The sequence below is a fragment of the Ranitomeya variabilis genome, chromosome 1, assembly GCF_051348905.1.
Source record: "Ranitomeya variabilis isolate aRanVar5 chromosome 1, aRanVar5.hap1, whole genome shotgun sequence".
NCBI lineage: Eukaryota > Metazoa > Chordata > Amphibia > Anura > Dendrobatidae > Ranitomeya > Ranitomeya variabilis.
Window position 1 is genome coordinate 985,479,637 of NC_135232.1, and position 12,270 is coordinate 985,491,906.

General features: G+C 43.1%; 1 protein-coding gene across 2 annotated transcripts in view; it reads right to left on the reverse strand.

Moving 5' to 3' along the window:
* The window catches only part of FSTL5 (follistatin like 5), a 1,228,096-nt gene that overhangs the window by 16,741 nt on the left and 1,199,085 nt on the right, over nt 1-12,270 (reverse strand). For both annotated transcript variants that reach the window (XM_077279443.1, XM_077279444.1), the window contains one exon: nt 10,192-10,316. In XM_077279443.1, the coding sequence (XP_077135558.1) occupies nt 10,192-10,316 (125 nt within the window). The remainder of the gene's footprint in view (nt 1-10,191; nt 10,317-12,270) is intronic.

Below are 12,270 nucleotides of genomic sequence, written 5' to 3' on the forward strand. Positions count from 1 at the left end.
AGAATTAAAATAAAAAATATCGCTATACTCACCTGTCCGACGCAGCCTGGACCTCAGCGAGGGAACCGGCAGCGTTGTTTGTTTAAAATTCGCGCTATTACTTGGTTACGTGAATTCCCGGCTTGTGATTGGTCAGGTCGGCCATGTTGCCGGGACGCGGACCAATCACAGCAAGCCGTGACGAAATTACGTCACGGCTTGCTGTGATTGGTCCGCGTCCCGGCAATATGGCCGCCCTGACCAATCACAAGCCGTGACGTCACGGGAGGCTGGACACGCGCTCATTTTAAAATGGGCGCGTGTCCAGCCTCCCGTGACGTCACGGCTTGTGATTGGTTGCGCCGCGGTCAACCAATCACAAGCCGGGAGGCTGGACGCGCTCATTTTAAAATGGGCGCGTGTCCAGCCTCCCGTGATGTCACGGCTTGTGATTGGTTGCGCCGCGGTCAACCAATCACAAGCCGGGAGGCTGGACGCGCTCATTTTAAAATGGGCGCGTGTCCAGCCTCCCGTGACGTCACGGCTTGTGATTGGTTGCGCCGCGGTCAACCAATCACAAGCCGGGAGGCTGGACGCGCTCATTTTAAAATGGGCGCGTGTCCAGCCTCCCGTGACGTCACGGCTTGTGATTGGTCAGGGCGGCCATATTGCCGGGACGCGGACCAATCACAGCAAGCCGTGACGTAATTTCGTCACGGCTTGCTGTGATTGGTCCGCGTCCCGGCAACGTGGCCGACCTGACCAATCACAAGCCGGGAATTCACGTAACCAAGTAATAGCGCGAATTTTAAACAAACAACGCTGCCGGTTCCCTCGCTGAAGTCCCGGCTGCGTCGGAGAGGTGAGTATAGCGATATTTTTTATTTTAATTCTCTCTTTTACACATTTTAACATTAATGTTGTTGCGATACCCGATACCCGATACCACAAGAGTATCGGAATCCCGGTATCGGAATTCCGATACAGCAAGTATCGGCCGATACCCGATACTTGCAGCATCGGAATGCTCAACACTACTCACTATACATCTAGATTAGTTCCTTGGGGGGTCTAGATTCCAAAATGGGGTCACTTGTAGGGGAGCTCCAATGTTTAGGCACACAGGGGCTCTCCGAACGCAACATGGTGTCCACTAACGATTGGAGCTAATTTTCCATTGAAAAAGTCAAATGGCGCGCCTTCCCTTCCAAGCCTTGCCGTGCACCCAAACAGTGGTTTACCCCCACATATGAGGTATCGGCGTACTCAGGAGAAATTGCCCAACAAATTTTAGGATCCATTTTATCCTGTTGCCCATGTGAAAATGAAAAAATTGAGGCTAAAAAATTTTTTGTGTGAAAAAAAAGTACTTTTTCATTTTTACGGATCAATTTGTGAAGCACCTGAGGGTTTAAAGTGCTCACTATGCATCTAGATAAGTTCCTTGGGGGGTCTAGTTTCCAAAATGGGGTCACTTGTGGGGGAGCTCCAATGTTTAGGCACACAGGGGCTCTCCAAACCTGACATGGTGTCCGCTAACGATGGAGATAATTTTTCATTCAAAAAGTCAAATGGCGCTCCTTCCCTTCCGAGCCTTACCATGTGCCCAAACAGTAGTTTACCCCCACATATGAGGTATTGGCGTACTCAGGAGAAATTGCCCAACAAATTTTAGGATCCATTTTATTCTGTTGCCCATGTGAAAATGAAAAAATTGAGGCTAAAAGAAAATTTGTGTGAAAAAAAAGTACTTTTTCATTTTTACGGATTAATTTGTGAAGCACCTGGGGGATTAAAGTGCTCACTATGCTTCTAGATAAGTTCCTTGGGGGGTCTAGTTTCCAAAATGGGGTCACTTGTGGGGTAGCTCCAATGTTTAGGCACACGGGGGCTCTCCAAACGCGACATGGTGTCCGCTAAAGATTGGAGCCAATTTTTCATTCAAAAAGTCAAATGGCGCTCCTTCCCTTCCGAGCCCTGCCGTGCGCCCAAACAGTGGTTTACCCCCACATATGGGGCATCAGCGTACTCACAACAAACTGGGCAACAAATATTGGGGTCCAATTTCTCCTGTTACCCTTGTGAAAATAAACAATTGCTTGCTAAAACATCTTTTTTGAGGAAAGAAAAATTATTTTTTATTTTCACGGCTCTGCGTTGTAAACTTCTGTGAAGCACTTGGGGGTTGAATGTGCTCACCACACATCTAGATAAGTTCCTTGGGGGGTCTAGTTTCCAAAATGGGGTCACTTGTGGGGGGTTTCTACTGTTTAGGCACATCAGGGGCTCTGCAAACGTAACATGATTCCCGCAGACCATTCCATCAAAGTCTGCATTCCAAATCGTCACTACTTCCCTTCCGAGCCCCGCCATGTGCCCAAACAGTGGTTTACCCCCACATATGGGGTATCAGCGTACTCAGGAGAAACTGCACAACAACTTTTGGGGTCCAATTTCTCCTGTTACCCTTGGGAAAATAAAAAATTGTGGGTTAAAAAATCATTTTTGAGGAAAGAAAAATAATTTTTTATTTTCATGGCTCTGCGTTATAAACTTCTGTGAAGCACTTGAGGGTTCAAAGTGCTCACCACACATCTAGATTAGTTCCTTGGGAGGTCTAGTTTCCAAAATGGGGTCACTTGTGCGGGAGCTCCAATGTTTAGGCACACAGGGGCTCTCCAAACGCAACATGGTGTCCGCTAATGATTGAAGCTAATTTTCCATTCAAAAAGCCAAATGGCGTGCCTTCCCTTCCGAGCCCTGCCGTGCGCCCAAACAGTGGTTTACCCCCACATATGGGGTATCATCGTACTCAGGACAAACTGGACAACAACATTTGGGGTCCAATTTCTCCTATTATCCTTGGGAAAATAAAAAACTCCGGGCTAAAAATCATTTTTGAGGAAAGAAAAATATTTTTTTATTTTCATGGCTCTGCGTTATAAACTTCTGTGAAGCACCTGGGGGTTTTAAGTGCTCACTATACATCTAGATTAGTTCCTTGGGGGGTCTAGATTCCAAAATGGGGTCACTTGTAGGGGAGCTCCAATGTTTAGGCACACAGGGGCTCTCCGAACGCAACATGGTGTCCACTAACGATTGGAGCTAATTTTCCATTGAAAAAGTCAAATGGCGCGCCTTCCCTTCCAAGCCTTGCCGTGCACCCAAACAGTGGTTTACCCCCACATATGAGGTATCGGCGTACTCAGGAGAAATTGCCCAACAAATTTTAGGATCCATTTTATCCTGTTGCCCATGTGAAAATGAAAAAATTGAGGCTAAAAAATTTTTTGTGTGAAAAAAAAGTACTTTTTCATTTTTACGGATCAATTTGTGAAGCACCTGAGGGTTTAAAGTGCTCACTATGCATCTAGATAAGTTCCTTGGGGGGTCTAGTTTCCAAAATGGGGTCACTTGTGGGGGAGCTCCAATGTTTAGGCACACAGGGGCTCTCCAAACCTGACATGGTGTCCGCTAACGATGGAGATAATTTTTCATTCAAAAAGTCAAATGGCGCTCCTTCCCTTCCGAGCCTTACCATGTGCCCAAACAGTAGTTTACCCCCACATATGAGGTATTGGCGTACTCAGGAGAAATTGCCCAACAAATTTTAGGATCCATTTTATTCTGTTGCCCATGTGAAAATGAAAAAATTGAGGCTAAAAGAAAATTTGTGTGAAAAAAAAGTACTTTTTCATTTTTACGGATTAATTTGTGAAGCACCTGGGGGATTAAAGTGCTCACTATGCTTCTAGATAAGTTCCTTGGGGGGTCTAGTTTCCAAAATGGGGTCACTTGTGGGGTAGCTCCAATGTTTAGGCACACGGGGGCTCTCCAAACGCGACATGGTGTCCGCTAAAGATTGGAGCCAATTTTTCATTCAAAAAGTCAAATGGCGCTCCTTCCCTTCCAAGCCCTGCCGTGCGCCCAAACAGTGGTTTACCCCCACATATGGGGCATCAGCGTACTCAGGACAAATTGGACAACAACATCCGTGGTCCAGTTTCTCCTTTTACTCTTGGGAAAATAAAAAAATTGTTGCGAAAAGATCATTTTTGTGACTAAAAAGTTAAATGTTAATTTTTCCCCTATTTGTTGCTTCTGCTGCTGTGAAACACCTGAAGGGTTAATAAACTTCTTGAATGTGGTTTTGAGCACCTTGAGGGGTGCAGTTTTTAGAATGGTGTCACTTTTGGGTATTTTCAGCCATATAGAACCCTCAAAATGACTTCAAATGTGAGGTGGTCCCTAAAAAAAATGGTTTTGTAAATTTTGTTGTAAAAATGAGAAATCACTGGTCAAATTTTAACCCTTATAACTTCCTAGCAAAAAAAAAATTTCTTTCCAAAATTGTGCTGATGTAAAGTAGACATGTGGGAAATGTTATTTATTAACTATTTTGTGTCACATAACTCTCTGGTTTAACAGAATAAAAATTCAAAATGTGAAAATTGCAAAATTTTCAAAATTTTCGCCAAATTTCCATTTTTTTCACAAATAAACTCAGAAATTATCGACCTAAATTTACCACTATCATGAAGCCCAATATGTCACGAAAAAACAATCTCAGAACCGCAAGGATCCGTTGAAGCGTTCCTGAGTTATTACCTCATAAAGGGACACTGGTCAGAATTGCAAAAAACGGCAAGGTCATTAAGGCCAAAATAGGCTGGGTCATGAAGGGGTTAATAAAGATTTTTTGCGTTTGTCATCATTTTCCGAGTCCCATAGCAGTTTTATTCTTTGGGATCTGGGGCTGTGTTATGGCTTATTTTTTGCGTTCTGAGCTGTCATTTTATTGATACCATTTTAAGGTAGATACAATGTTTTTTTCACCTTATTGCCTTTTATTGCAATGTGGCATAAACCCATAATTCTTGAGTTTAAATTTTTTCTCTTTTACGCAGTTTACCATTCTGATTCATTTACCGCACTTTAAATTTTGATAGATCAAACATTTTTATATGCAGTGATACCAAACATGTCTTTTTTTATTGATTTATTTTCAGTGGTGCAAAAGTGGGGAAACTGAATTTTTGTTAATTTTTAAAAACATTTTCTCATTTTTTACAGCATTTAATAGTCACCTTAGGAGACTTGAAGCTGCGATCGTCTAATTGCCTGTGCTATGCATAGCAGTCCTTCAGCACTGCTACGTATATACAAAATGACAATCTCATAGACACACCGGCCATGAGCCGGTGTTCACAAGAGTTTCATAATGACAGGCAAGGGGGCCTTCTGTAGGTGCTCAACTGCCATGATAACCCATCAGCACCTCCCGATCACATGACAGAAGAAAAGATGAAATCATTGATGAAATACTGGAAGTAACTGATACACTGACCAAACACTGATGAAAATTTGATCTAAATAATTTAGAAACCTGTAAAAAATGAAAATTTAATTTAAAACATTAAGGAAACCAGGAATTATGTTTTGAAATGCGAAAATAATCACTGATGTTTGAACAAAGTTTTAAAAGTCAGAAGTGTCAAATAAGAAACAGAAGTGAAAAGCTGGTAATATCAAAGAAGACTCTAAAGAAAGTAATTACACGGAGACTAGAGTGCAGTCACATACTGTATCTATGTGAATGCCAAGTGTTGCCTAATATTTTATTGCATAGCACACAGACTCACTTAGTTTGTCTTATTCTAATCCTCAATATCAGATCAGAATCGAACATGCTTTGAGTTTCATCAGTCTCACTTTCGATCCCTCATTTTTTTTGATTTGTGAATGGTTATGTGAGACTGCATGAGTCCACGTGCTGTTGGATAAAACATTAGACAGCACTAAAATGTGTGAATTCATGCTAAAGGCAAAAATTAGAACAATATAGTGATGAGGATTAACAAGTCACAACTAAGTTTACCTATTTATACAGTATACAGATTTTAACTGTCATTCTCAGAGGACAAATCTTAGAAGCAACAGTGGAGTTTAACTGTTCCCTCTTCCATTATTTTAATATATAACAGTTGTGACAGAGTCACTGGCTCTGTAGAGGAAGGGAGGTACGTGCAGCGGTCAGTGATGTGAAACCAGAATGTTTTTGTGTTTCCAGCAAACTGGGTGCTGAAAAGCCATGTACAGAGTTCAATGACTAATCACATGACTAATACACGTGATATATACCTGGACCTGTGGCTCCGTCTGTGTGGTGTTTTGGGAGAGAGGTGGAACTCCCACATGGCTCCCATAGGAGTTAAGGATGCTGTTTGCGTTACCTGCAGTGAAGCCTGCAGGACACGGACTCTGACATACTTTATCTTTGTTTTACCTTTTTGCCAGAAAGGCTCTGTTTGTTTTCCTGAACTCTGCAAAAGTTTATGTGTACAATAAACCAGCAGGTGATTTACTACTAAGATTGCTCTTCTGTCTACCTTTATGAAACAGCAGAGCGAGGCAACCCCTCACACGTGGTGGTTCGTGTGCGGGAAGCGATCCGGGAACCTGGATAGAGCTGGGGACAACTGCATGTCCTGGGTGAAATCCGCCATCCAGCATGAGACGTCCGCCAACATGGAGGAGCTAGTGAAACATCTTGTGCAGGTACATCAGCAACACCAACTTGCTAATTAACAGGCTCATCTAGCACAACAGGAAACAAATAAGCTTTTGGAACAGCAGCTTCAGCAATTTCAGAAGCAGCAGTGACAGCAGCAGGAGGTACTAACACATCAAGTAGAGCTCCTCGCAGAGGTGGTCCGGGTAAGGCCAGCGGTCTCCTCTTCATCTCCGGAAGGTGATGCATACGCCTGGAAAACGGTAAGGTGAGCTATGCAGAAAATGACTCCGGGGGATGATGTGGAAGCATTCTTGACAGTTTTAGAGTGGGTGGCCGAACAGGAGAGAATTCCGCCAGAGCAGTAGGCAGAGGTACTGGCACCATATCTGACAGGGGAGCCCCAGAGCGCATATTATGACTTAGCCCTCTAGGAAGCCAAGGAGCATTGGAAGTTAAAAACTGAGATACTGGCACGCCTGTGGTGACAATGTCTGTAAGGGCTCAGTGAGTCCACCGCTGGGCATAAGCTGGAGATAAACCACCTCGCTCACGTTTGACTTGATACACCTGGTCAAAAAGTGGCTGCAGCCAGAGTCGTCTACTCCAGCCCAGATGGTTGAGCGTTTGGAGATGGACCGTTTCATTCATTCCTTACCCAGGCTAATCCAGACCTGGTTTGCCCAATGCAATCCCCGGAATGAAGACAATTTGGTTGGATTGGTTGAGAGGTAACAGGTGATTGAGAAATCCCAGGGGAGACCAGACCTTACTATGTCCCACTACTGGGATAACCAAAAGTGGTGAGATAACAAAAGAGGGTGGCTAGACCCACAAAGGGGGTGACCCAATCCTGCTGAGGGGACCTCTAAGACTGGGATGAAAGAAGTGATCTGTTGGCGGTGTCACAATCCTGGGCACACAGCTGCCTGATGCAATATACTCCCTGAACCTATGGACTGCAGTCTTGGCAGACGGTATTCGTATTATGCTTAACCGGTCTGTGGGGTGGACTGTAAAGCCAGTGATGGTCCCCAGGCATGTGCCATCTCCATCAATGGAGTGAAGGTAGGGATGAGCAAGTAGTGAAATATTTGGACTCGCTACACACATAACGAGTAGGTCCTAATACTCTAGAATTCGTAATGCGTAGTGAGTCCAATGCAAGTCAATGGGTGAGAGAAAAAATTGCACAGCAATTGCATCATGCAAGTGCTGTCCCATTTTTATACACTGGTGTCCTTTGAATAGAATAGATAGACTATATACAGTATATAAACAGAATAGATGTGTATATATATATATATATATATATATATATATATATACTGTATATGTCAGTGACACACATATATATATCTTTATATTGCATAGAGATATAGTTTCATTTGTCAGCCTCTGTATAATCAATGCAGAAGCCAACAGGATAGGACACATGGTTTACATACAGTAAATCCATGCAGAATAGTTTGATATATAGATGTGTGTGACCAATACAGTTAGTATAGTGTGTGCAAATTATGGGACTTGTATGTATTTAATAAAATAATCTTTTCGGGGGAAAAATGGCGTGGGCTCCTAAGCAATTTTCTGCTCCAGAGAGGGCAAGGCAGTGACTGGGGACCAATGTTTATAGCTTAGGAAGGGGTAAATACCCTTGGATCTTCAAAGGCTATGAATCTCAGTCCACAGCTGTATATTTAGCCTTTACTGGCTATTAAAATAGGGGGACCCCTCAAAAAATGACATAGCCAGAAAAGGCTATGCAGACAGTTGCAGTTTGATATTCATAGCCTAGGAATGGACCATGGTTATTGCCCCCCTGACTACAAACACCAGCTCACAGCCACTTCAGAATTCTGGCACTCCAGAATTCTGGCACTTAGCCTCTCTCTTCCCATTGCCCTGTAGTGGTGGCATATGGGGTAATAAGGGGTTAATGTCACCTTTGTATTGTAAGGTGACATCAATCCAGCTTAGTAATGGAGAGGTGTCAATAAAATACCTCTCCATTACTAATCCTATAGTTGTTAATGGGTTAAAAAAAATACACAGCCAGAAAAAAGTCTTTTAATGAAATAAAACAATAAACACAGTTTGCCATCTTTATTGTTCACCAAATCCTTGTGACACCCTCGATCTCCTGTAAAAAAGAAATAATAAAAAAACAACAATATACTATACCTGTAGGGCGTTCAGTCCACACACTGTAACCCATTTCTGGGGGATATATAGTTTACAACCAGGAACAGTGCTAATGTGACTGCTCCTGCTGTAAACTACTGATGAATGAATTAGAAGCTGCCGGCAGCAGCATCAGTGACTAGCGCTGACGTGAAAGATGTGTACCAGCTACTGGGCGATGCTCTTTGCTGATGAGTTTCTCAGTGGCACCGCTTCGGGGTATCGGGTCACATAATCCATTACAACCAAGATGTATTGGTGGCCGCGTGTCAACTTAACAAAAGGACCCACCAAGTCTATAGCGATTCTATAGAATTTCTATCGCCGGCAATGGAACTAAGGGGCTTCTGAAGTGAGACACAGGGCCAGTTATCTGGAAGGTGGAGCCAAAAACTCTCTTCTTCCAAGAAGAATTATGCAATTGTGGAGAATGACTGTCTGGCTATAAAGTGGGCCATAGATACACTAATGTACTACCTTATGGGCCGTAGATTCAAATTAGTGTCCGACTATGCCCCGCTGAGATGGTTGAGTGAGAAAAAGGGTAAGAACGTCAGGGTGCCTAGGTGGTTCTTAGCTCATCATGACTTTAATTTCATGTCGAACACAGGCCGAGGAAGTTACATGGCAACGTGGATGCCCTCTCCCGGATTCACTGTCTAGTGTCTGATGGTGTCAAAACCCCTGGCTTTGAACAGAGGGGTGGGATATGTGACAGAGTCACTGGCTTTGTAGAGGAAGGGTATGTGTCACTGAGTAAGCAGCGGTCGGTGATTTGAAACCAAAATATTTTTGTGTTTCCAGCATACTAGTCACCGAGAGGCCATGTACAGAGTTCAATGGGCCGGTTTTATGTGAGCACCCTCAGTGCGGGTGGGAGGGTGCTCACCGTACCCCTTACCCTGCAGGTGCTTGAGGACCTGCAGTGATGTCATGATCACGTGACTAATACATGTGATATATAACCGGACCTGTGGTTCAGTCTGTGTGGTGTTTTGGGAGAAAGGTGGAACTCCCACGTGGCTCCCATAGGAGTTAAGGACGCTGTCTGCATTACCTGCAGTGAAGTCTGCAGGGCATGGACTCTGACAGACTTTATCTTTGTTTTACCTTTTTGCCAGAAAGGCTGTTTGTTTTTCTGAACCCTTCCAAGGTTTATGCTGCCTACAAGAAACCAGCAGATGATTTACTACAAGACTGTTCCTGTGTCTAACTTTGTGAAGCAGCGGAGTGAGTCAACCCCTCATACAGTAAAGACTAATCTGTAAAGCAGTGAGATGGAATTAGGCGATTAAGCTTGGAGTGAAAGTTGATGAGTAAGAATAAATTTCTCCAGTTTTCATACTGTATATTATTTTCATTTAAGAATGCCATTTTTGCATGTCTTACCATTGACGTAAACTTTTTTTTAAAATAGACCTTTTCCAATATATTAGCTAACCTTCTATTGTTCTGGAAATTTGGCCCATGCATCATTTTCCATTTTACGTGTCTGTTGAGTATAACATCTTTCATACCTGATATGATTAATAATCAATGTTGTGCTGGGAATGAAGAAGTCGTCAACTCTGTCAAAATGTTTTCCAACTGGCTGAGTATGTATAGTATGATGTGAAACACTTCCACTTGCTTGTGATATTACCTGGAAACAAATAAAAAATTACATTATTTTCGGAAAATGACTAGTTAGCAAAGTTAACACTGTGGTACGTAATACAAAACACTGGTTTGTGAACCTTCCAATTGGAACTTTGCATGGAGTGTTACTTTATCTGCAGATAGAAAAGAAAACTGCTTACAGAGCAATAAAGAGAACTGTATGTGCACAAGAACAGTGTCCACTCACTTCTTCAAGTGCTTGTGACAAAGATCGTTTGGTCCTAAATGAGCCCTCGCTGGTGGATCAGAACAAAAGAGTTATGTATGTGTGTATATTGTAGCGTGGCTAAAGGTCGTATAGTCGACGGAAGGTATGTGTCTCAGAGATAGCTTGTCTCTGTGCCGTAACCCTGGAGTCTTTTCTTTAATGCACATAAACAATAATTGATCATTTAGTACACTTGGGTCCGGGTTACAGGTAGCTGTGAGAGATGGGAGGGTCTGGCTACCCATATACAGTGCAGAGCAAAAGTTTGGACACACCTTCTCATTTAAAGATTTTTCTGTATTTTCATGACTATGAAAATTGTAAATTCACATTGAAAGCATCAAAACTATGAATTAACACATGTGGAATTATATACTTAACAAAAAAGTGTGAAACAACTGGAAATACGTCTTATATTCTAGGTTCTTCAAAGTAGCCACCTTTTGCTTTGATGACTGCTTTGCAGACTCTTGGCATTCTCTTGATGAGCTTCAAGAGGTAGTAACCGGAAATGGTCTTCCAACAATCTTGAAGGAGTTCCCAGAGATGCTTAGCACTTGTTGGCCCTTTTGCCTTCACTCTGCGGTCCAGTTCACCCCAAACCATCTCGATTGGGTTCAGGTCTGGTGATTGTGGAGGCCAGGTCATCTGGCATAGCACCCCGTCACTCTCCTTCTTGGTCAAATAGCCCTTACACAGCCTGGAGGTGTGTTTGGGGTCATTGTCCTGTTGAAAAATAAATGATGGTCCAACTAAACGCAAACTGGATGGAATAGCATGTCGCTGCAAAATGCTGTGGTAGCCATGCTAGTCCAGTATGCCTTCAATTTTGAATAAATCCCCAACAGTGTCACCAGCAAAGCACCCCCACACCATCACACCTCCTCCTCCATGCTTTACGGTGGGAAGAAGGCATGTAGAGTCCATCCATTCACCTTTTCTGCATCGCACAAAGACACGGTGGTTGGAACCAAATATCTCAAATTTGGACTCATCAGACCAAAGCACAGATTCCCACTGGTCTAATGTCCATTTCTTGTGTTCTTTAGCCCAAACAAGTCTCTTCTGCTTGTTGCCTGTCCTTAGCAGTGGTTTCCTAGCAGCTATTTTACCATGAAGGCCTGCTGCACAAAGTCTTCTCTTAGCAGTTGTTGTAGAGATGTGTCTGCTGCTAGAACTCTGTGTGGCATTGACCTGGTCTCTAATCTGAGCTGCTGTTAGCCTACGATTTCTGAGGCTGGTGATTCAGATAAACTTATCCTCAGAAGCAGAGGTGACTCTTGGTCTACCTTTCCTGGGGCGGTCCTCATGTGAACCAGTTTTTTTGTAGCGCTTGATGGTTTTTGCAACTGCACTTGGGGACACTTTCAAAGTTTTCCCAATTTTTCGGACTGACTGACCTTCATTTCTTAAAGTAATGATGGCCACTAGTTTTTCTTTACTTAGCTGCTTTTTTTCTTGCCATAATACAAATTCTAACTGTCTATTCAGTTGGACTCTCAGCTTTGTATCCACTAGACTTCTGCACAACACAACTGATGGTCCCAACCCCATTTATAAGGCAAGAAATCCCACTTAGTAAACCTGACAGGGCACACCTGTGAAGTGAAAACCATTTCCGGTGACTACCTCTTGAAGCTCATCAAGAGAATGCCAAGAGTGTGCAAAGCAGTCATCAAAGCAAATGGTGGCTACTTTGAAGAACCTAGAATATAAGACATATTTTCAG